Source organism: Pteronotus mesoamericanus, unplaced genomic scaffold (genome assembly GCF_021234165.1).
Source record: "Pteronotus mesoamericanus isolate MK-2021 breed Mesoamerican mustached bat unplaced genomic scaffold, CSHL_Meso_final contig_164, whole genome shotgun sequence".
Lineage (NCBI taxonomy): Eukaryota > Metazoa > Chordata > Mammalia > Chiroptera > Mormoopidae > Pteronotus > Pteronotus mesoamericanus.
This window is the reverse complement of record NW_026555065.1, coordinates 6,534,357-6,560,861: the sequence shown is the minus strand read 5'-3', so window position 1 is coordinate 6,560,861 and position 26,505 is coordinate 6,534,357. Positions and strand designations below refer to the sequence as shown.

The 26,505-nt window shown below is 33.5% G+C and overlaps 1 protein-coding gene across 3 annotated transcripts in view; it reads right to left on the bottom strand.

Annotated features, from left to right (window-relative positions):
* The window catches only part of VPS13C (vacuolar protein sorting 13 homolog C), a 180,625-nt gene that overhangs the window by 115,735 nt on the left and 38,385 nt on the right, over nt 1-26,505 (bottom strand). For all 3 annotated transcript variants that reach the window (XM_054565332.1, XM_054565331.1, XM_054565333.1), the window contains exons 8-19: nt 25,285-25,344; nt 24,337-24,417; nt 22,356-22,413; nt 20,767-20,894; nt 19,685-19,791; nt 18,965-19,136; nt 17,682-17,744; nt 5,401-5,530; nt 4,727-4,821; nt 2,180-2,322; nt 1,139-1,331; nt 20-134 (exon numbers count right to left, since the gene is read on the bottom strand). In XM_054565332.1, coding sequence (XP_054421307.1) covers nt 20-134; nt 1,139-1,331; nt 2,180-2,322; nt 4,727-4,821; nt 5,401-5,530; nt 17,682-17,744; nt 18,965-19,136; nt 19,685-19,791; nt 20,767-20,894; nt 22,356-22,413; nt 24,337-24,417; nt 25,285-25,344 — 1,345 coding nt within the window. The remainder of the gene's footprint in view (nt 1-19; nt 135-1,138; nt 1,332-2,179; nt 2,323-4,726; nt 4,822-5,400; nt 5,531-17,681; nt 17,745-18,964; nt 19,137-19,684; nt 19,792-20,766; nt 20,895-22,355; nt 22,414-24,336; nt 24,418-25,284; nt 25,345-26,505) is intronic.

The following is a 26,505-nucleotide window of genomic DNA, read 5'->3' as shown; positions in this document are numbered from 1 at the left end:
AGAAAGGCAAATTCTTTACCTGTAGCTGTTCTCTCTTTAATTTCTTCCAGCTTCATCAATGTAGCTGATGTTATTTGCTCAAGATCTAATCCCTTATTTGATTGAAAGAATTCAACCACTGCATTAATAGTTTTCTGTAAAGCAATTTAAAATACAAGGATATTTTATACAGTACTTCCCACACTCTAAATTTTAAATTTTTGACCTAATTCTAAACAACTCAGCTTTGAACTGATGAGGTACCTTCAAAGATATTCTACTACAAAGATGCTACTGCATCTCCCTCTGGAGTAGAAGTACTTAAATATGTTCTATGATGTCTCTAGTTTTAGCCTCCAATAGCTAGAAGATACAACTCTACTTCTTTATATTGAAATTAAATGCCCCTACACTCTGAAGTTTAGAAAGAAATAACAAAGCTGTTAAGCCCTTACTTATATCCAAAACTTGAGTGTAAAAAATCAGACATTTTGCAAGATGGAATCAGTACTGGAGACAGGACGTACAACAATGTGAATGTATCCACGACATGAACCCACTTCTAAACTATAAAGTAAAAATAAGTGAGGGATCTCCACAACAAGGCAGGGCCAACTTGCAAGCAATGCAATGAGTAGTGAACCATGCCCATTCTGTTGGCTAGCTTGAGATGAGTTAAGAGAGTCCGAGTAAAAGGCGAAGCTATTATTACAGAACGTGAACCTACACTCTCAACAAAATCTAAATGCCAATGTTTTCTTCCAATGTAAAGAATATATAAATTTTCTTCAATTACTTCTAAGGCTCTTTGAGTTGGTTCCAAACATTGAAGGGAAAAGAATAATAAACAAAAATAAACCTGAATAAGAAGTCAGTATGTATCAATTGGGAGTAGTTGATACAATAAACACAGATTTTTTAAATAGTGATCAGATTTTTTTTATTTGACATGAGCATAAATATACCTTACAGCAGGAAAAATCCTGTAGCATATTAAAAAAACAAAATTAACTGATAAACATGTACTGCTTTCAAAATAAGAAAAAAGTGTTAGTAACTCTGGCTGCTCAGTAGATAAATATGAAAGAGAAAAAATAAGAAAACCATGTATCAGACATATAAGATGGTTTTAATAGATTCGCTTTCTCTTTGCACTTACAGCATCATAGATGACCTCCACAGGCTGAGACTGAACAACCAGAGTTTGGTCAGCAGTACTATTCTCTGGATTGGTTTCAAATTCAATTTTAAGCAAAGATGATGCAGTATCACCAATTGAAGCCACAAGTGATGGTACAGTATCCTGCTGTCTCAGACCTGTTATGTACCAGTGTTCTAATTTTGCTTCCACCCTACAATCCAATTAGAAAAAAAGAGTGATATAAACAAGATCTTGTGTAACATAATGATTTAAAACACAAATTTTCCTTTAAAAATACTCCACTGAGAGCCTCAACCATGCCCATTACAGAGTTAAAGTCCATACTTCTTAGACTAACATTCAGTAACCTTCACAATCTAAGGTGGAGCTTTTTTCTTTTTTGGTTTGGTTTTTGTCCTTGTCATCCAAATAAAAAACCAACTTTAGCCAATTGCAGAACACTGCAGAAGTTTCGATCACTGTGGCATGAATACAAGCTATAGTTAACTCATGGGACTCATATCCCTATTTCATGTCACCCTGAACACTCTACCTCTTCCCTGCTTTTCCTAGGGCTTTCCATTCAGCTAGCTTAAGCCCCAGTTCTCCTAGGCAAAGTTTTTCTCTTTCACAACTGAATCTATATAACATTAACAATAAGGTATTTAATTTTACAGTACCTTCTCACTTATGAGCTCTCCTATATGCTATACATATCTTAAATTATTAACTCTTTGAATACACTCCCTTGTCAACTACAGCATAAACTTTATGCAAACAGAAACTTTTGTGCCTATAGCCTTCATAGTATCAAATCTATAAATTAAATAGTACCCAATAAACATTTACAAAGGAGAGTGTAGAACAAATGAGGAGCTTGTCATATAATTCCATAACAAAACAAATTCAAATATAAAATGACTAACTTGACAAACACACACACACACAAAATTAGAGAAAGACTACTATTAATCAGTCTTTAATACTAAGTAACACTATATTTGCGGGGCATAAAGTCACACAAAAAATAAAAATTGAAATAACTTTTTAAAAACTTACTTAAGTGCTTGTGCTCCTGGTCGCTGAGATACTTCAGTGCCAAGGCCAATTATCTGAATTTTTAGTATTTCTGGGATATTTTTGTTTTCTCTTATTGTAACAGAGGTGCTTACTAACTTCAGTGTCATTATATGAGCAACATACTAAACAAAAGAAAAATTGTTAAAGTTTAAGTAATTATTCCTTTAATTAGTAATTTACTTATTTAAATTTGTTGAATTATAATGATCTATAAAATACGGCAAATTTCTGTATCAATGTGCTCACTGTAAAAAAATAACACTGGAAAATTCAATACAAACTGCTTGCTCAAATAGGACATTTACAAAATCCAAAATTAATTTCTCTTAAAAGATAGCAAAAATGCAACTTAATAAAATATTTTGTGGCATAAAGATTTAATTCAGCAGGTTTCACTAAAGCAAACTATTTCAGATCAATCCTTGGGCTCAAAACTGGACAATATATAAAAAACATTTGTTTGATGGCTTTGGAGAGTTAATAAGACATTTAAAAAAATCCTGACTCAAAATTTAGTAAGTCAAGACCAGGGAGATGATTCTCATCAAACCACACAGGAAGATAGCAAGAGAAGAAGTAAGAATTAAGTATCTACAAAATAGTCAGAAAACATTTAACACAATGGCAATAGTAAGCCCTGTGCTATCAACAATTACTTTAAATGTAAATGGTTTCAATTCTCCAATCAAAACACACAGAATAGAGAATGGATTAAAAAAAATAAGATCTAACATTATGGTGCCTATAAGAGACTCACCTTATAGCTTTAAGGCCAGACTAACAGTGAAGAGATGGAAAATATATTACAAACAAGCAGTAAGTAGAAAAAAAAATAACAACAGAGGTGGCTATACTCATGTCAGAAAAAAAATAGACTTTAAGTTAAAAACAGTCTAAAGAGATAAAGAAAGTCATTATATAATGACAGAGGGATCTATCCACCAAGTAGATACACAGTAACAATTGTAAATACTTAGGCATTCACTGGAGCACCTATATATAGATTAACAGAACTAAACCATACACTAGAATAAACTCAAAATAGATTAAAGATTTAAATGTAAGGCTTGAAACCATAAAAGTCCTAGAAAAAAACATAGGCAGTAAAATATTAGACATTTCTCAAAGCAATATTTTTTTCTGATATATCTCTTCAGGCAAAGGAAACAAGAGAAAAAAGTAAACTGGGACTACATCAAACTAAAAATGTTTCACACAATAAAGGAAACCATCAACAAAATGAAAAGACAACCAACCCACTGAATGGGAGAACATGTTCATCATAGATTTGACAAAGGGTTAATATACAAAATTTATAAAGAACCTCTGACACCAAAAAAACAAAAACACAACTGAAAAAATAAAAATGGGCAAAGGACCTGAGTGAACACTTTTTCAAAGAGTACATACAGATGGCCAACCAACATATGAAAAGATGCTCAATATCACTAATCATCAGAGAAACACAAATTAAAACCACAGTGAGGTATGTCACACCTATCAGAATGACTATCATCAATAAATTAACAAACAAGCATTGGTGAGGATGTGGAGAAAAGGGAACCCTCATGTCAAATCAATGTTTCTCTCTTCTCTCTCTCTCTCTCCCTCTCTAATCAATAAAAATATCCCTCAGGTGAGGATTTTAAAAAAAGGAAAAAGTAAATAAAATGCTGTTGAAGATCAAAGTACTGTCATCCTAACATTCGGCAAATAAACAGGAGGAAAAAAAAGTAAAAATGTCTCTGCTTGTAGATGATATGATCCTATATGTAAAAAATACTAGATTCCACCAAAAAACGTTAGAACTAATGAGCGAATTCAATAAAGTTACAAAATACAAAAATCAGCTCTTTTCCTATACACTAAAAATGAATTATCTGAAAAATGAAGAAAACAATTAATTTACAATAACATCAAAAATAATAAAATACTTAGGAATAAATTTAACCAAGGAGGTGAAAAATTGGTACATTGAAAACTATAAAACAATCATGAAAAGAAGTTGAGGAAGACATATAAATGGAAGCTATACATTGAAAGAATTAATCATGTTAAATGTCGGTTCTACCCAAAGTAATCTATAGATTCAATGCAATCCCTATCAAGATTCCAATGGTATTTTTTACAAAAATAGAAAAAAAAATCCTAAAATTCATATGGAACCACAAAAGACTCCAAACAGCCAAAGTAGAAACATCATACTTCCTGCTTGTTAACTATATCACAAAACTACAATAATCGAAACAGTATAATCCTGGCACAAAAACAGACACACAGACCAATGAAACAATTAAGAACCCAGAAATAAATGCAGGCACATACAGCCAACTAATATCTGACAAGGGAGCCAAGAATACTCATGAAGAAAAGATAATATCTTCAATAAATGGTTCTGAAAAAACTAGGTATTAAACTGGGCCACTATTTACACCACTCACAAAAATTTTGTTTCATAATACAAGTTAATACAAAATAGTACAATAAAATCAAACAAAATACCTCTTTGACAACCTAAATAATTACCTGTTTGGGTAAAGTTAGGTTGTGGGTGCTCTCACTATAACCAATAGCCGTGAAGAGCTTATCTTTTTCTTCTGGAGTCATAAGGTCATCAATGGCTATAAAGACAAGACACTATTTCAAGAAATCAATTACTTCAGCTTTATAGATACCATAAAAAAAAATTAAACCAAACTAACAAGTACCTTAAAATCAACAGAAACAAATGCAAAAGCAAAAGCAGCCAGATAATTTCTTCTAATGTACTACTTTGACTAGTCAAACAAACATCATGTCTTTGTTTTTTTTAGATCAAGAAAAAGCAAAGAGACACAAGTTAGGGAATTCAGGTCTCCTATAAGAATTTCAGATTTCTCAAAGTATTTTAAAAATTAAACGAAATTTCTAATTAATTATCCATATAAAAAGTAACAAGTAGGAATACTAAATGTGGTGACTTCTGAATTTCAACTTTTAAAATTTCACACAAATAACTTTTCTTGAAAAATAAACAAAAGTTTTGTTTTAATTTGATAAACAGAAATGTGCCAGCCTGATTTATTTGTGTATATGTTTACTACATCAAGCTACTTTTATTTCAAAAGTATTATGAAATCAAATTCAACTACCTAGCTAAAATATAATTTATATAGTTTTGTCTTATCAGTGTACAATAAATGACTTGACTTGGAACTTACTTTCAGGAATCAAAGATTCTTCATCTTTTTTCTTAGATTCCTTCTTACCCCAAAACCCACTAAACCAGCCTCCACGTTTCTCTCCTGTGTCAGTAGACTTTTTCCTTAATTTTTGCCCAGACCGAATCACCTAAAAAATAAAAATTAAAAAATTAAAGTAAACATCATCTTCATTTTCAGGTGTAGTGAGGTAAGAACAACGGTTAGTTTTTTTAAAACACTACATTAGGTTAAACATAGTCAAGAAAGACAGTTCCCCCATAAACAACCCCGAATAGCTGCAGCAATTTTGAGAAAGAAACACAAAGTAGGAGGGATCACAATACCGGACATCAAACTCTACTACAAAGCCACCATACTCAAAACAATCTGGTACTGGCACAAGAACAGACCCATAGACCAGTGGAACAGAATAGAAAGCCCAGAAATAAGTCCAGGTCTCTATGGACATCTAATATTCGACAAAGGGGGCAGAAGCATAAAATGGAGCAATAACAGCCTCTTCAACAAATGGTGTTGGGAGAACTGGACGGCTACATGCAAAAAATTGAAATTGGATCATCAGCTGACACCATACACAAAAATAAACTCAAGATGGATAAAAGACTTAAATATAAGTCGCAACACCATCAAAGTCCTCGAGGAGAACATTGGCAGGAAACTCTCAGATATCCCACGCAGCAATTTTTTCACTGATATGTCTCCTAAAGCAAGGGACATAAAGGAAAGAATAAACAAGTGGGACCTCATAAAAAATAAGAAGCTTTTGCATGGCTAAAGAAAACATCAGCAAAATGAAAAGGGAGCCAACCGTTTGGGAAAATATATTTGCTAATGATACATCAGATAGAGGTTTGATCTCCAAGATATATAAAGAACTCACTCGACTCTACTCCAAGAAGACAAACGATCCAATCAAAAAATGGGCAAAGGACCTGGGCAGATGCTTTTCTAAGGAGGAGATACAGAGGGCCCAGAGGCATTTGAAAGGATGCTCTGCATCACTAGCCATCAGAGAAATGCAGATCAAAACCACCACGAGGTACCACCTCACACGGGTCAGAATGGCCATCATAAACAGATCCACAAACAACAGGTGCTGGCGAGGCTGTGGAGAAAAGGGAACCCTAGTACACTGTTGGTGGGAATGCAGACTGGTGCAGCCACTATGGAAAGCAGTGTGGAATTTCCTCAGAAAGCTGAAAATGGAACTGCCTTTTGATCCAGCAATTCCCCTGCTGGGACTATACCCTAAGAACACCAACACGCCAATACAAAAGAACCTATGCACCCCAATGTTCATAGCAGCACAATTTACAATAGCCAAGTGTTGGAAGCAACCTAAATGCCCATTAGTAGACGATTGGATCAAAAAATTATGGTACATATTCACAATGGAATACTACGCAGCAGAAAGAAAAAAAGAAGTACTAAACTTTGCGACAGCATGGATGGAACTGGAGAGCATCATGTTAAGCGAAATAAGCCAGGGGGCGAAAGACAAATACCATATGATCTCACCTATAAGCGGAACCTAACCAACAATGCAAAGAAGCAAGGAAAATATGACCGGCAACACTGAAAGGAAAAGAAATCAACAGAGACAAGAGGGAAGGGGGGGGGGCAGGGAAAGGGAAGGGAAGGGGAAAGTCAAGGAACATATATAGCAAGGACTCATGGACAAAACCAAGGGGAAGAGGTGGGAGGGGGCAAGGGAAAGAGGTGGGGGGGGAGGCAGAGACAAATGTATTTTAAAAGTAAATAAATTTAAAAAATTTTATTTTATTTTTTTTAAAATAAAGACAGTTCCTTCTGAAGTCATGTTCAACATGTGATTAATATAGTCTGTTAATATACTTTACATACTTACTAATTGCATTTTGTTAGAAATATAGTCAAGGGTCCAAAATATTAAATTTTTCTGAGCATTGTCTTCCAATTTTTTAAAAGATTTCATTTATTTATTTATTTTTTAGAGAGGGGGAAGGGAGGGAGAAAGAAACATCGATGGGAGGGAGAAACATCTCAATTGGTTGCCTCTGCTAAGCACCCTTACTGGGACTGAACCCACAACCTAGACATGTACCCTGACCAGGAATCACACTGGCAAGCTTTCACTTTGTAGAATGACTCCCAACCAAGTGAGCCACACCAGCCAGGACTCTTTCAGAGTTTTTAATTAAGGACCGACTAGGACAGCATACTTCTGAGCAGTAGATCCTCCAAATTTTTAAGTTAACGGGCCACTAGGATTGAAAGACTAATGCTTCCACATTCAAAAGTATTACTTTAAAACAACCCTATTTCAGAATTAACTTACATTGCTGGCTTGCTAACTATGGATATGGTGGGAGTAAATTACAAGTAAAAATAGATAGTCCTCATATTTCATTTCATTCTGTTTTCCTAACAAATCCTGGCTTGATCTTCTATTGCTTCTTATCTTTGTCTATTTTTTCGTGAAATATAGATGAAGAACCAAAAAGTCAAAAACAGAAGGATAAAGAGAATAAAAGGGATGAATCATTTAGACTCATCTTATTCCCTGAGTAACTTTAATAATTTCCCAACTCAAAAAAATTTCTTTTTCTAGGAGGAACAGTGCCTGTAGTCCTCTCTGGACTTTGAATACAAAATATTCCTATTCCTCACTTGGGATGTTACTTTGGCCCACCTGCTCAGTATCCCCAAAAGCCACTAGTTTTTTAATTTATTATTTTATCTTTTATTTTTCAATAAATATCAACATTCAATACTATACTAGTTTCAGGTGTATGGCATAGCAGTTGGACATTTGTATAACTTACAGAATGATCCCCCCATAAACCTAGTACCCACTTGACACTATATATAGTTATTACAGTATTACTGACTATATTCCTTATAAAGTACTTTACATCCCCGTAACTATTGTGTAACTGCCAATTTGTACTTCTTAATCCCTTTACCTTTTTCACCAGGCCTATAAATCCCCCTCCCATGTGGCAACCATTAGTTTGTTCTCTGCATTTATTTTGTTTCTGTTTTATTTATTTCATTTTCTATATTCCACATATAAGCCTAATAGTATGATTTGGTCCTTCTCTGCCTGACTTATTTCACTTCACATAAAACCCTCTAGGTCCATCAATGTCACAAATGGTTAAGATTTCATTTTTCATGGTCAAGGAGTATTCCATTTGTATATATGTACTACTTCATCATTATCCAATCATCAATTGATGGGCATTTAAGGTTGCTTCTGTATCTTGGCTATTGTAAATTAAGCTGCAGTGAACACAGAGGTGCACATATCTCTTTGGATTAGTGTTTTGGATTTCTATGGATAAGGGGAATTGCCAGGTCATATGGTAGTTCTATTTTTAATTTTTTGAGGAACTTCCATATTCTTTTTCCATAGTGGTGACACCAATTTGCAATCCGACCAACAGCGCACAAGGGTTTCTTTTTCTCCACATCCTTGCCAACACTTGTTTTGTCAATACATTCATGATCGATATTTTGACACATGTGAGGTGATACATCATTGTGATTTTAATTTGCACTTTTCTGATGATAAGTGACATTGAGCATCTCTTCATATGTCTACTGGCTATCTATATATTCTCTTTGGAGAAAGTCTATTCAGGAGTTCTACTCATTTTTTAATTGATTTGTTTTTTTGTGTGTGTTCCTCTTATCAAATGTGTCATTGGCAAATATCTTCTCCCATCAGTCAGCTGTATTTTCCTTTTGTCGATGGTTTCCTTTGCTGTGCAAAAACTTTTTAGTTTGATATAGTCCAATCTGTTTATTTTTTCTTCCGTTTCCGTTGCTCAAGAAGACAAATCCAAAAATATGTATACTAACAGCAATCTCAGAATTTACTGCCTATGTTTTCTTCAGGAGATAATTTAAAATATTTTAAATTGGTAATGAATGGGTAGCATATTGTAAGGCTCTGTGTGTACCAAAAAGTGAAAGCATCCAAAAAAAACTGAGTTGAATTCTATAGTAAAAAGAATAGGTCTGAGTAACAACAGCTCAGTTTAAACTAAGTTAAAAATAAGTTCTGTTTATCAAATAGATATTAAGTAAACAGTAATGGAACAGGTCTACATCTTCCCACAAAACTACTAAAGGTCCCAGTTATATCTCAGCCAAAACTATCTTTTGTCAAGCTTACCAATCTATTTTCAGCAGTCAAAATGTAATGGGAAAAAATATATATAGCTAATTAGTGTATATTCTATACGAAATAACATTAAACTTCTTTATTCACTCAGTACAGATTAGTGTTCTTTTTTATTTTTGATGTTAAGTAAAACTCAGATGATTTACTTTCTCTCTCTCTGTCTCAATTTTCTGATATAAATTAAAGATGATAATAATGTTTCTCAGAACTGACATTACCAGCAAATTACACCCAAAAATGTTAGCTACTATTTTCTTTCTTATCATTAAACTTTTTACTTAAAAATTTTATGTATACAAAGCTTCAGCAAAAGCAAATCAATTCTTAGCCACCAACATTTTGAGTTCATTGCAGACTTAGGTACAATATTGTTAATTCAAGGGCTGTTGAAAAGAAAACCCATCAGAATTCTGTAATTACAGAAATGTTAAGGGTTGAAATGTTAATGAGAAGAGGTACTGGAAATAAGCAACAAAGTTAAAAAATAATGAAAATATGAAAGTGGTTTCAAAAAATGTCAAAGGGTAGCATTTAGATATAGGATACATAAACAGTAGACATGAATCTTCAAGACAAAGAAATCATGTGAAAATGGCTCTACCTTCCAAAAACAGTAGTAATAAAGGAGCAATGTTACATCATTGGTTTACTCAGGAGCAGACTAGGGTAGTGCTTGAGAATGTAAAGGCTAAGTATGTGGAAAATGTAAAATTTGTATCAGAAGCCATAGATGAGTGAAAACATTCAAGCCCTGTTTGAATTTGTAAACTCAAAGTGAATGACAAAATGAGCTATTGTGGATACCCGGATACCACAGCTCACTGGTATTCAATCCTTGCTTCGTTCATCAGAAAATTAAAATATAAATTAATACCAATGCCTGAGTTCTACCACACACCAATTAAATCAAATCTTGAGGGAGTAAACTCCCAGCATCATTATGTTTTTCAAGTTCCCTAGATGACTCTGATGTACAGCTAGGATTCGGAATCACTGAGATTACTACGCAAGGATTTCCTCAACAACAGCAGAGGTCATTAGGCAGAGAATTTAACTGCCTCAACAGTTTTACCAGTAGATGAAACTGAGATGGTTTGAAAACACACCCAATTAAAAGTATATCATCTGGCCTTATGCTTTACAGAGCCTGCTAACAATTATTTGAGGAAAAACACAACCAGAACCCAAAAGCTCAAACATATTTTAGATACTGGACCGTAAAGAAACAGACAGATCTATGAACAGCTCTTTATACATCTAAATATAGGAATAGTTGTATGGTATTTGAGTATTTTATTAAAATATTTTTAACTAAACTAGTAGTGTAAAAAGGGCAGACATTAAATTTTTTTAAATTCTTACCATCTTTTTTATCACCTATAAAAATTTATGATTACATATACTTTTACTGTGGCACTTATTAAAAGCAAATTTCATCAAATTTATTTAGTCTAAGGAAGTTTAACCAAAATGTACACTGAATGTTAGCAAGAGTCAAGAGGCATGATCTTTGCTTCAAAGCAACTTGAGCAATGTGAGTTATTAATGAGTCCCTACCCTCTGAAAGCTTTGTTGTCCAATACACATGTTACTACTGAGTTCTTGAAATGTGTCTGGTCCAAGTTGAGACGTGCTGTAAAATATACACAGGACTTTAAAGAAGATATGAAAAATAATAATTTTTATATTGATTACATGTTGCAGTGATCATATTTCAGATATACTATTGGTGGGAATGCAGGCTGGTGCAGCCTTTGTGGAAAACAGGATGCAATTTCCTCAGAAAACGAAGAATGGAACTGCCTTTTGACCTGGCGATTTCACTGCTCAGATTATACCCTACAAATCCTGAAACACCAATTTAAAAGAACCTATGCACCCCCAAGTTCACAGCAGCATTATTTACAGTAGCCAAGTGTTGGAGGCAGCCTAAATGCCCATTAGTAAATGAGTGATCAAAACTGTGGTACATTTACGCAATGGAATACTACTCAGCAGAAAGAAGGAACTCCTACACTTCTTGACAGCATGGATAGCGAAACTGAGCCAAGCACTTAAAGACAAATACCATATGATCTCACCTATAAGTGGAACCTAATCAACAAAACGAAAGAGCAAGCAAAAGAGAGACAAGGAAATAAAGAACAAACTGACAGTGACCAGCGGGGAGTGGGGAGGGAGTTAACGGGGGAAATAAGGGGAAGGATCAAGTCAAGGAACATGTATATAAAGAACCTATGGACAAGGACAATGGCAGGGCAGGACTGAATGTGGGAGAGTGGGGTGGGCAGGGAAGAGCAACAGGGGACAAATGGGGACAACTGTAATTGAACAAGAAAAAAGTTTAAAAATTAAAGTATTCATTAAAGAATTAAAAAATAAGGTCAATAAGAGATATTAAGATAATGTAGTGAATGACTCCAACATTTAACTTTCCTCCTTCCGAATTTCTATTTAAATCTCTAAAAATAACTTTTTAAAAAAACAGATAAAGCTGCTATCAATACTGAAATTTTGGTAAAAGGTATGACCAGCTTTGTCACTAATTTCAAGGAATTTTAAAGTAAAATGAAAAATTAAGTCTTAATAAAAAGAAATGAACTAGAAGCACACAAAGAAAACTACTAATTTCAAAGTGTCTATAAAGAAAATAAAAAATTTTAAAAATAATTGAAAAAATTTTCCAATATGTTAACAATTATCATTTAAAATATACATTTAAATACAGGAGATAACACAGAATTATACATACACATCATACCAATGTCCAATTCTTGGTTTCAGTATTATATTATAATTATGTCAGATGTAACCACTGGGGGAAACTGAGTGAAGAATACACAGAAACTCTGTGAATTACTGTTGCAACTTCCTGTAAATCTATAATCAATGCAAAGTAAAAGACATACATATGAGATCCAAAATAAATTTTTAAATGTATATAAAATCTAGTATAAAAAGGGATGCAGAAGCCTTTCCCTTTTTCCTAAATACCTTCTCTGTTGCCTTATTTCCTTCCCAATCCAGCTAACAGTTCATGGTAAATAACTTCAGCTAATCCTCTGCCTACATTTTAAACTCTCTGACCCCATAATTTTCCATCATAATGAAAAAAACATCAATCCTGCATGAATTCAACTGTTCTCTCTTCATCTACATCCTTCTTTGTCCATAGCATCCAATAATCAATTCTCTTTCTTCAATTTTAAGCAATTGGTAACTAATATTTAAAAAACCCAACTAAACTGAAGCAACTTTCAAAAGGATTGAAATGATGTTTCTTCCAATGAATCATTTGTCTAATTCATAGGAACAATCCATAGCAATAACAAATGCCTTTGAAAATAATCATACTCTCTGACCCAACAATTGCACCTTGGGGAATCTATCCTTAGGAAATCAGAGATATTTGAGAAAATTTATAAACAAGGCTATTCATTGTAGTGTCACTTATTATAAACTATAACCAGAGAAGCAAATTCTGGTATAAGCAGAGACTGGAACACTACTCAGCTATTTTAAAATGATGTCAGATAAATGATTCTATGGAACAGTATAATAAATGAATGGAACATGGTAATAAACTCTTTTTAAAAAATAAAGAAAAGCAAATACAAAACCTTTTACTGACTCCACGTTACCCACCAGTTATCACTCCACTTAACTGGTCTGCCCTTAATAAAGAATCATACTGTCTACACTGACTGTCTCCAATTCCTAGTCTTCTACTCTCTCATGCCTATCAAATTTCTACCCACACTATTCTATTTTTATTTGTTTAGATTTTTATTTATTTATTTTTAGAGAGAGGGTAAAGAAGGGAGAAAGACAGGGAGAGAAACATCAATGTGTTTTTGCCTGTCATGCGTCCCTCACCAGGGTCCTAGCCCGCAACCCAGGCCTGTGCCCTGACTGGGAATCGAACCTGCAACCCTCTGGTTCTCAGGCTGGCACTCAATCCACTGAGCTATACCAACCAGGGCTATCCACACTATTCTATAAGAATTGCTCTCTAAATTACTTCTTTATTGCCAAATTTGATGATGAACTTTCAGTTCCATGGTGGCATAAACCCTCTCCAACCCAGCCTTCACGCTGATAACAACTAAAAAATCTAGACAAAATATAAAAAAGTCTACCACAAACTCTGAAAGGTAAGCAAAGTAGCAGATGGGGAAGGGAAGGCAAAACTTGGAGAAATGACCTTCGCAAGAGTGAGTTTCCCATTTTTATTCCACATATTGTGCCCTGCCCCATAATTTCTCCTTCCTGAGGCCCTTGTCCTTGGGTAGTCATCCTATTGTTTCTAACCAACAGAATATGGCAAAAGTAGTAAGATGCATATGACAATGAGCATAAAATGGCAGCAACTGTCTTACAGGAGTTTCTCTCCCTTTGAAGAAACAAGCTGCCATATTGTGAGCTGTCTGTGTTGGGAGGCCCATGTGGCAAGGAACTGAAGTGAGCTTTATGAGCTGAGGGCAGCCTCTAACCAACAGCTGTCAAGAAACTGAAGTCCTTCATCCCATAGCCACAAGAAGCTAAATTCTGCCCACCCCCGCCCCCCGCCAAAAAAAAGCAGATCCTTCATGAGTTATGCCTCAGGTGAAACCACAGTCCCAGCCAATATCTTCACAGCCATGTTTTGAGACCTTAAGTGGAAGACTCAGGTAAGCCACACGTAGACTCCTGACCCACAAAAACCCTGAAATAAATGTGTGTTGTTTAAGCCGCTAAATCTGTTATGGAGCCACAGAAAACAATTCACATCACTCTGCCCTGAGGGCATGCCTCAATCCTGAAGCAGCACAGACACACAGTCAGTTAAACCCCTGAGAGAAACTACAGCCTGGCCACAGAATGAGCCAACAGAGTCCATGAAAGTCAGTGTATAGAGGAGAATCCTAAAGGGGAAAAAGCCAGAGAACAAGATATCTGTGTATAAATCTGCACAAAATTCAGTCTAACCTAAGCTTCCTATGTATGACACTGAGCTAAATGAAGGTAGCAACGATTCAGAGACCTGAACTGAGGTATGAACCATCTGCACAAGTCTCAAAACTCCTACACTATTCATGTCCAAACCAACATACAAAAGAAAGAAAAAATTGAATTGAGATTTGAACCATTATCCACAGGAGGCAAAATACAACTTCAGATCAGAACATAACGATGTCATGTGCTAAGACAAAAATATCAACAGTTTCCAAGGGATAGCAGGACCCAGAGACTACACAATATTATATCCACAATGTCCAGAGTACAATTCAAAATTATTTGATGTCTGAAAACAGAACAAAACAAACAAAAACCCAGGAAAATATGACCAATTCTCAAGGGAAAAGATAATCAACAGATGCCAATAATCAGATAACCTAGATGTTGACACTATCAGAGAGACACTGTAACCTGTATTACATGGAACAAAGGAAAATACACATAAAGTTACTAAAATGATAATAATTTTCAGCAGAGAAATGAAAACGTTATAGGAACTAAATAGAAATTTTAGACTTGAAAAAACACAGTATCTGAAATTTAAAAATCCTATTATGGGCTCAAGAATAAACTGGAAATGATAGCAGAAAAAATAAACTTGAAGACAGAGCAATAGAAGTTTTCCAATCTGAAGAACAGAGAGAAAAAAACATTAGTGAAAAAAATGAACAGGGCCTCAGGGACTGTGGCACAGTATCAAAAGGTCATATAAATGTATATATGAACATATGTATGTATGGTCAATTCTCAGCCCTCAGCTCAGTTGACCAGATGCATCTGTCACAGCTGATCATTCCCTCTTCTTTGAAATTCTTTTTTCACTTGGCTTTGAGGATATTACATTCATAGAACTTTTCACCTACATCTCTGGAAACTCCTTCATAGTCACCTTTGCTGGTTACCATCTCTCTGACCTATAAACAAGAGAATGCTGTGGGTCTTTAGAACCTGCCTCTTCTCTAGCTTTCTAACTTAGGTGATTTCATCCAATGTCATAGCTTTAAATGCCATCAATGTGCTGACACCTCCTAAATTTGTATCTCCAACACAGACCTCTCAACTCCCCATTCAAGGATCTAATTGCCTACTCCGTATATCCCCGTTAAAGTCTGTAAGATAGCTAAAACTTAATAGGTCCCAAGCTGTTCTCCTCATCTTCTCCCATCTCACCCTAGCTTGTTCCACTTAGTCTACCCACCCCATTTCATGGCAACTCCATCTTCCTAACTGTTCCAAGTCAAAATCCTTAGTCATCTCTTTCTGTTTCTTGCAATCCATATCTCATCAGTCGGAAAATATTGACTCTACCTACAAAACATATCCAGAATTTGACTGAGGCATCACTCCATTGCAACCGCTCTCAGCCACCACACTACCATTGCCTCTCAAATATTTTAAAAGCATATGACTAATTAATCTCTGTTTTCAGTCTTGTCTTCCCACTTACAGTCTGCTCTCAAAACAGCAGCCAGAGAAAGTTTCAAAACCTAAGTTGGATTACATTATATGCTCGCAAAAGGGCTAATTCAGAGTAAAAGCAAAAATCTACACAATTGCTTTCAAGATCCTACACAATCTAGCATCCTCTGCAACTTCAACAGTCACCCCTCCCACTCTTCTACTACCTTACTTCACTGACTGCATTAACCACCGCCACTCTCTCCTCTCTCTCACCACTCTACTTAATTAGCTCCCTCAATGAGCCAGATATGCTCCCACCCAAAAACCTTTCAACTTGCTATATTCTGACTGGTAAACTTTCCCCTCAGGTATCTTTCTGGTTGACTCCCTCACCTTCTTTAGGTCTTTACTCAAATGAATCCTTCTTAGTGAAGCTATCCCTGACCAACGTATTTAAAACTGCAACCCCATTATCAACACTGCCTAGCCTCAGCACTCTATATATCACTTGCTACTTTATTTTTGTTTCTTTTGTTTATTATCATTCTTCCTATTATAAATGTAAGGGACTTTTGTCTATTTTCATCACTTCTGTATGCTAATGTAAATTATAATAACGATAATAAAGAAAAAAGTCACTTCTCTACTCATTATTATATGCCAGGCACATAACAGTTTCACTGGTTTGCATCAATTATCATGCCATTCCTCACAACTCTGTGACATAAGTACTAAAAATTAATCCTATCTTACAAATGAGTAAACTAAGGCACAAAGAGGTTAAACAGCCAGTCCAAGATTATACAAATATTAGTTGGCAAAGCTGGAATAACAATCCAGACCATCTGACTCTGACTTCAAGTTCATACTCTTAACCATAATGCTAGTACAACAGGCACTCGATATGCTTTAAATCCATTTAAAAACATAAGCATGTGTATGGAGATCTATCAATGTAATAGAGATTAAAAAAATATACAGGAATGTATTAACAATAGTTATCTTTGGTATGACATAAAGTTTCTACAATATTATCTTTTTTTTTGTAGAGCTATATTTTCTAACTAATCTATAATGAGTTGTATTACACTTGTAATTTATTTTTTAAATACCAAAAAAAGCCATGTTACAGAATAATAGAAATAACACAGAACAATGTTACCTGGGATAAATCATGAATAAATTATGAAACATTATAAACAGATGTAATTTTGGGGGGGGGGAAGAAAACAAAGGAAAGAAGAGAAGAGGTTGAGAGAAAGGGAGAGGGAGGGAAGAAAAAAGATCAGCGAAGGGAAGGAGGAAAACATGATGTGAAGAAAAAACAAACCAAAGATAAAGTGAAAAAAAATGGGGTATAAAAAGCATAAATAGGTAGGCACATCTGCATGAAAGACAAATGAAAAGTCTGTATGCCTTTTGATAGCTAACAGTTATTATTGTGTATTGCTAGAATTATGGATGACTTCTATTTATTTTGGGGGGAGGGAATTTTTGTTATGAAATTTTTTAAAATTTTGCACTTAGTGTCACTTTTTCTCCCCAGTATTTCAATTTTTTCCCCCAAGACAAAATTAAGCTGTGAAAACTCTAGTTTTATTCTCATTTGAGTATATCTCAACAACTTCCCATAAAACTTAGATTTCCCAATCCTACGTTTAAAGTAGTAGTATTAACATGTTTAAAATAAGGTAACAAAAATAATTACCTCAACTTGTGCTTGTTGCCTTGCCAAAATTATGTTGAAAACATCCAGAGTCTTCTCCAAATCCTATAAAATAAAGAGACACTTGTAAACAAGGAAAATGATCATTAGAAATAAATGATACTTTTTTCTTCTATGATCTCTAGGCTTATTAGTCCATGAACAAATAGTATTTGTGATCTAATGAAAATTTAAGTATAAATTTGAACATGCATTTAGCTTTTCCATTAACTTTTGTAATATAAGTAAGTTTTCCAAGAAAGTAAATCCTCATTGAATACAGAAATAAGAATTTTAATGAAACCATTACAATACACATAGAGCCAAATATGCAAATGAAAACAAGAAATATTTAGGAGGACTTGTTTTAGGTATTATACTACAGTTCTTCTGACTCCCTCTATTCTATATTATTTTACAACCACTGTACTAAAGGCATCATTATAAAACACAGAAATTTTAAATGTAAAATTTTAAATCACAAATAATCTAAAGTAGAAACTGATTTGGGGAATTTACATAAAAGTATGTAAGAGGAATCTTGCATGTCCTGGTGACCTGTGTGTCAGGTGCTCTGCATTCTCTCATGCACTTCTCACAGTTCTGTAAAACAGATACTGTTTCCATTATATACATGAGAACACAAGACCTGAGACGTTAAAAAACCTGATGCTTTTCTAATATATAATACTAGTGATTGTCATATACTTCAGAATACGAGGAATCCAATTCTTTATATTATGAATTTGTGGCAGATCAGATGATATTAAGTTCTATATTCAGTGTGGTGTTTTTCTCTATTTCAAAAGGTGCTAAATAATATTTCTATCTTGCAAATAAAAGCTATTTCTGTAATACTTTGCTTTTTAAAAAGCCACTAACAAACCTAGTAATATATGTACGTCTAGCTAATAATAAACAGCTCTGATGTTGATTTTCTAAACATTATTACCAATACCAAATATATTTCTCCAAACAGCATATAGCAACCTCACTTTATCTGATATGAGGATGAATGGGAAAGGTTCAAGAGTGTGATGACTGCTGTGGGCCAGGGGGATGTAAGGGTGCTAAATGGTAATGGGAAAAAATACAATAAAGGCCAAACCAAAAAAAAGAAAAGTGGGAAAAAATACTATGCATTTTCCCATAAAATTCTCTCAGAAAGATGAGCTCTATTTTTTTATTGAATAAAATTATATTTTAATTGAAATTAAATTTAAAAGAATTAACATTAAAGAATGATTTAACAAATAATAACTTTCACCAATATATGCAAACTATACCTGAATTTGTTTCTGTATTTCTTCTGGGACTTTAGTCTGGGTTAGTTTATTTTTGTAGGCATTTTTGTAACTCTTCAGCAACTGCCTGTGCTTTCTTATGTTACTCCATGACCACATTTGTGTATACCTTCTTATATGAACTTCAAGAATAGAATCAATTGCATATTTCCACCTGCAAATCAAAATTTTTTAATGTACATCTGAATATAAAGGTTTAAAAAAAAAGCAAGAAAACAGCTTTGACTTTTTAGACCTACCCTGTTATACTTTTTGTTATTAACTGTATTCCTTTAAGAACTCAGCAGTAAGATTTCAATTCCCCAGTACAATTCTCTTATTTAAACAGATTATAAAATGAACACACCACTCCAGGAAGAAGGTATATCAAAGCAAAATCATAAAGGCACAAAATGATATGTTGTACAAAATTAATAGTATCCAATATGGTTTAACATTGAGTCCATATGGATGACTAAAGGGCAATAAGACCAAAAAAAGTTAAAAGTCTTGAATGCTAAATTAAGAATTCAGAAGTAATGTGGGAGCAGAAGTATAAAAGAATGTGTTTATAAAAAAAGTAAGAAGGACTTAATATAAAAGCTTCCCCTCTCATGTCATGGCTTCATTACATGGCTCTAAAAGTGTCTAACTCTGAGATTCACTAACTATATGATTATATGTTTCTTATTTAAAAAAAAAAAAATCTAAATTCTAACTTACCATTGTCGACCATTGGTATGAAGTGGTAAATAAGGTTTATATTTCCTGTAAGGGGCATTTCTAACCATGTAATCCACTGATTCCAGAAGGTCAATCATACTTAAATACTATTAAAACAAAAACAAAGTTACCTTGATTAAACTGCACATATGAATAAACACTTAAGCAAGATAAAACTACTTAACTGCCCATTTGACCACCAATACAACAAATCTGTGTATCCGGTAACTACAACAGCTCAAGTAGAGGAACACACACACATAACATGACTGTAGGTATAAGATAAAGAAAAGGGCAAGTCTAGCTTCTTCTTATTTTTCATTAATGCATTTCTTCCTAAGGGTTACCATATGGCTATTTAGCACTTAATACGTGGATAGTCTGAACTTAAATGTATTTTAAGTGTAAAATATACCTCAGATTTCAAAGACTTACAAAAAAAGGATGTAAAATACCTTAACAACATTTTATATGGATTAATATTAAAACAGTAATATTCTAGATAGGTTAAATAAAATGCTAATAATTTTATAAATTAATTTCATCTTTTTACTTTGCTAATGTAGCTACTAGAAAATTCAAAGTTACATATATAACTTGCATTGTATTTTTATTAGACTGCACAGAGCCAAAATCTCACTTCTCCAGGTCTGTTATCTAAACTACTAGGCATGTAACCAAAGTTGAAAAAAAAAGGAAAAAAAAAGGCTGCCAACATAGCTGTTCAAAAGAATAAGTAAACAATATTTAATATAAGACTGTCTGCTATGAAAATCTGAGGGGGAAAAAAACATTAAAATCTCCATCAACAATTGAGAATTAAATGGAAATAATGGCATTCACTATAATTTGGTAAGATTCTCCATCAATGAGGAAAATATCAGATAAAATAAAACTATTTCTAAACCTGACATATACTTGCTTTTTTAAAAATATGTACAGTGTATCTATTTTTAGGAGTCAAATCTCAACATAACACACCAAAAGAACCATCAGAACAATGGAAAAGGGATAATCACAAATGACAAAAGCAGTCAAGATTCAAGTTTAATCAAAGTTAGAAATGTCCAACTAAACCTTACCTGAGGTCTGGTTAGTTCAATAGCAATATTCTGGACTTCTATGTTCCAATCAAGTTTGGGTGTTTTGAGCTCTGTTTCTGCATAAGGATTCATGTAGAGTTTTGCAGAGGCTGATATTGGCTGGAAAACTGATACCACATGAGAAGTAAGATACCTTTATATGCTTTTACATAGAAACAACTGTAAATAATGATAAGAACACTGTTACCACGAAAGTAAAAAAAAATGATCAAAAGTATGTTAAAAAAAAAAAAAAAAACCCAAAAAAGTATTTATCTGCATTACACCAACTGTCAGGCTCAACTGTTAAAGTGGAATCCCCAAAAAGGTAATTAGGGTCCTCTGCTCCTAAGTAAGAAGTGTCCAATACGCAGACAATCTACTCTTGGTAATTCATACTCTATGTTAAATTAGGCTTCTCTTTCTTGCTACAAGACAAATATTTAATGATTTTATTTATTTAAAGCACTAATATACAGTAGGAAACAAAGCCTGACTAATTTCTTATTTAATAATTGGCAGAATTTAGGAACAGACACAGGAATGAAATTCACACTATCCAGAAAAAAGGTGCTTACTACTTGACAATTTTCAAAAAGATCACTGCACAAATTCTTAGAATAAACTAATGAAAATATTCTTGAAATTCATAAGTAGTATAAAAAGGTGTACTAGGGAGGATAAAAGAGGAAAGTAAAGAGATAAATATTAACTATGAATAGTATTAAAATTATATAAAGTGCAATGCCTTATATAGTGTATAGCATGATAGTATAACACTTTAACTAATTTAGATACTATTTATAAGTGAAAGATGCCTAAGAATGAAGTTGTAGATTTGTCCTAGGTCTCTCACAAGTGAAAATGTTTTTGCAAACTAGCAGCATGTGAAAACTTGGTCATTATTAAATAGAGAGGCCAATGAACACAGAGAGAAAGCACCAACTCTCATATAATGGCAATCAGCTGTAAAAGAACATGAAGAAAACAAAAAATGAACCAGAGGAATACAGAAGAACATGGGCATAAATTTTGAGAATGAACATAAAGGGGTATAATAAATATAAACACAAACCAACAGATTCTTCAGAATGAACCAGAAATGGAGACAACCAATAAGATAAATAAGCAAGCAGGTTTGTTAGAGATCTATTTAAAATTAAAGTGAGGCTGCCAAGAAAAACTCACAAAAAAGTCTCTAACGTGGTTCATTTGTCTTAACTGCAATAGTGACATGCTAGGAGTGACCTGAATACCAAGATCTCAGAGAATTGGTTATTAAGCAAAGTAAAGAAAGCTTAATTTCTAGAACAAATATGATGACAAGGTACGAAGGAAACATGGAGGTCAAGGCGGGGTTAGCTGTTGGTAGTGAACTACAGCCACACTGCTCTTCTCTCCAGCAGTGTACATGTTATAATCTATTCCTAAATAGCCAGTTATAATCCAAACATGCTATATGGTAAAATTAAGGTATAAAATTAGTACTTTCTCTTTGTCAAAGTAATTTTATCAGAAAAAGTATATTAAAATAAAATATTTAATTCCAAGCCACCTATAACATGAAATAAACTTTTACCATTACTTACTATATTGATGGTTTGGGAATACATCATTAGTTGTAAGAATTTCTCTTTTCAGTTGATCCTAAACAAAAAATAGAAATTACACAAAAATTAAAGTACACACATATTCAGCCACACATACAAAAATAAGTATTTGGTCTTAAATCAGTATCCTTATTTCCCTCTTTGTAATTATTAATCCATTAAAAAAACACTAAACCTCATTTATAGATATATGTCTTTAGAATAAAATACAGAAGAAAATTTTTTTAAATTTTAAGTATCTAGAAATATTGTAATACTGTGACTTTAAAAATACATATTTATGTAAATGTCCATGAACTTGGATTTTAATTTCTAGACAAAGGCAAATTATTTGTGTACAGTATCTGAGAAATGAATCTTAGAAATAATTCAGTTCCACAATTCAACTGTTCTTTTCTCCTCTAAGTAAACATGGCTTAGCACCCAGAAATTTTAAATTAATCTTTCACTATTCAGGAAATTATTATCACAAATGCTTAAAACATTTGTTAAGGATATATTCTTTAGGTCTGAAAAGTATCATCTTTCTTTACAATACTCTTCAAGTAATTATTCTCATATGAAACACCACAATGTAACCAAATGCTATCAAAATGAGAGTATATTAAATTGGCCAAGAAGTTAGTTCAGTTTTTAAGTAAAAGACACATTTTTCATTTTCACCAATAACTTTATTGAACATATTCACCATTTTGTCCCACTACCTTCTGCCATCTTTCAGGCAAATTCATAATTCCATCTTCCCTGAACTTTTTATTTTGAGCAAAGAATTGTTCTAGGTGCCTTTTGCAGTCTTCCAGGGAATTGAAATTTTTTCTATTAAGAAAATTTTGAAAGACCAAAATACATGGAAATCCAAAGGTGCAATGTCTGGTGAATACAGCGGATGAAGCAGAGCTTCCCAAGCAAGCTGTAACAGTTTTTGCCTGGTCATCAAACAAACATGCTGTTCTGCATTTTCCTAATGGAATATGATGCATTTTCTGTTGACTAATTCCAGACGCTTTTCATCAAGTGCTTCTTTCCGTTAGTTTAATTGGGAGCAATAGTTATCGGAATTAATCATTTGGTCTTCCGGATAGAGTTCATAATAGAGGACCCCGTTCCATTCCAACTATATATAAAACATCACCTTCTTTGGATGAAGACCAGCCTTTGGTGGTGGTTCATTTCATTTGCCCCCACAATCTCTTCCATTTTACATTATTGTAAAGTATCCACTTACCATTGCCCATCACTGTTTGTTTTAAAAACGTTAACATTTTCATTACGTTTAAGTAGAGAATTGCGTGGGGAAATACGGTCAAGGTGGGTTTTTTTTTGGTTTTTTTTTTTTTGCTGAACTTACATAGAACCTAAACATCAAAGTGATTAACATAACCAAGTGCATTTTCTTTCATCTTCAATATTAAAATGGCCACTCGAAAATTCACCAATTTTGATAAAGAGACTAAATGGTAATGGAAAAAAATACAGTAAGAAAAAACTGCCTATGTTTTTATAAACTGTTTTCCCTTACTTACCAGTAAAATTTAAACAGATAAAAATCATGTCAACAATTAAAAATAAATAAATAAATGCACACTGATTGACAGCTGTCACAATACAGTCTAACAAAACTGTTTCAAATGAAGTTAAACACAACTATGTGCTACTAGAGCTACCACAGGGGGGAAAAAAAGAAAAAACTTTTTGGCCAACCCAATAAAAACCATAAATGCAGTTTTGATTTAATAGTATAGGTTCTCATCTCACTCTCTAATAAGTGATTTCACAAGCTCTTCAAAAACAAAAGTGCTTTCTTAAAAGACAGTAAGATCTCAAATACTGTGTTTCATACTTCTGATTTAATTATAGACTATTTCAACAAAAGACTGATATCCTGTCCTCATTAAAGATCTTTTATGTTGAATAAGTTTAGGGAGTATAGTTAGCTCTTTCAGGTAAAAAGAGAAATTACCAAAATCTGTTCCCTTGATCCCTGGTAAGACATGCTGCAGTTTACATTCCAGTAGGCGCTAAGGCTATCAAGTCGGATAAGCTATAAAAGAAAAATTGAAAGAGGTCAAGCAACTAAAACACTGAAATTGTAAATCAATATTAAAAGATTCTTCTCAAGTTCAGTATTCCAAAATTATCCAATTCCCATTCTGAACTTAAATAGAAAAGAATGCAAAAATAGGGAAAATAATCATTTCTTAGCCTTTTGGCTAAGTGTAAAAATGGGGGAAAATACATGCATGTTATTCACAGACTTTATTATTAATCTAGAATTTGCTAAATTGTGCTTCCAGAAACACTATTTCCAAGAGAATCCATTCACTCAATTATCTAATATTTACTGAGAATTTAGTTTTTGACAGCCCCTATACATGTTTTGCTGAATAAAAAAGATAGGATTCCTCCAGTGGGTATGAACGGCTGTTCAGAGGGAGAAGAGAAAGGAAAGGATTCTATTATCAATCACACGAGGAAAGCTACATACTAAATATCCCTGTTGAATATTCACAATGTTTATTAGCATATTTAAAGTACTGTGGAGTTCTGTGGTTTAAAACAAAATGAAATATACCTGTTTAACTATGTATGGCTTAATACTTCAGTCAGTAATCATACTTGACCAGAGAATATTTTTCTAAAATCTAGTTTCTCAATTATCTAATGCTCTGTAAATACATGCTGGGCTATGTTACTTTCATACAGCTTCTTTTTATGTTAGGTGAAGAACGTAAACCTTAAAATGGTTAAGTGGTTTTAGAAAGTCACATAGTAAGTAGCATTGCCAAAACTAGACCCTAGATGTTTAACTCACACTCCAATGGCACATTCTGCTCCATCAAGGCTTCTCAAGAAAATACATTGTGTTCATACCTAGGAAAATCAAGAAATTTTTAATCTAGTCTAATACCTTGTATATAATTTTTTCTGCTTCATTTAATACACATGGTGTCCAGTGTTCATTTGCAGTCTAAAAGAAAAAAATAATTAACTGTGAAATAAAGTATATGTATCTCAAAAGAGTACTAATATTTGTAAACTACAACGAAGTGACTTAGGAAAAAAACACATAGCTCATATTGGCTACTGTTAGCAATCTGTTTCTTTACATATCTTTATGAAAAAAAATCAAAGGAACAACAGTGAAAATAGAATTGCATAGGATCTAATTTAAATGAGTTAATTCACCCAGAAAATAATTATTGAGCTACTATGTGTCTGAGGTATGAAAGAATTGGGTATGAGTAATATCCAGTTGAGCAAGTAAGAGAGCTTGTCTATATGCTATTGAAAAAGGTCCACATTCTTTATTTTTTTAATCAAATTATTATTGTAGAGTAGGAAGAAAACCAGGAAAATACAGAAATCATAGCATGATCATGTTTTCAGGAAATCAGCATGCTCAATAATGCCAAATGCTGTCATGAAATAAACTAAATTAAACTTATGTAACAACCAGAGTGTTACTGGTGACCTTGTTAAGAACAGTTTCAGTGGAGTATTAGAGTCAGAGTACAATGAGTAGGGCGTCAGCAGGATGCAGGGAAAGAAAGATAGGAAAGGCAGGAAATTTTCTCAAAAAGTTTTGTTATAAAAAAGAGAAAGAGAAGGCAGGTAGTTAGATGGAGCCTGGGGTGGAGTGGGAGACGGTTTAGAACAGGTTTTTAAATTTTTGTTGTAAAGGAGACACTTGAATATATCTAAATGCTTACAAAAATGAGTGTACAGGAGAGAGGAAGGAGGGACGGAGGGAATGGAGTTGAAGATTTAGGAAAGAGAAGGAAACTGACTGACAGAAAAAAGACATGAAGGCAGGGAGGGCTCCTGCAGACATGGGGAAGGTCAGGATCCAGATCGGAAGTGGGGAGATTACGTATAGAATTCAGTTACAATTGGAAAAATAGGAGAAAGGAATGGTAAGGACCCAAAAAGAAGTAAGTTTACTGTTGTTACAATAGTCAATATAGTAGATGAAGCAAGAAACAAGTCAGCCAGCCAATGTGCCAAATGCTTTATTTTATCAATACTGTATTTTATTTTACTTTATATCAGTGAATGAATGAATGTTAGATAGCAGGAGCCCAACATGGTAACCAGTAACAATAACATGTTACAGGTGCTTTGATAAAAT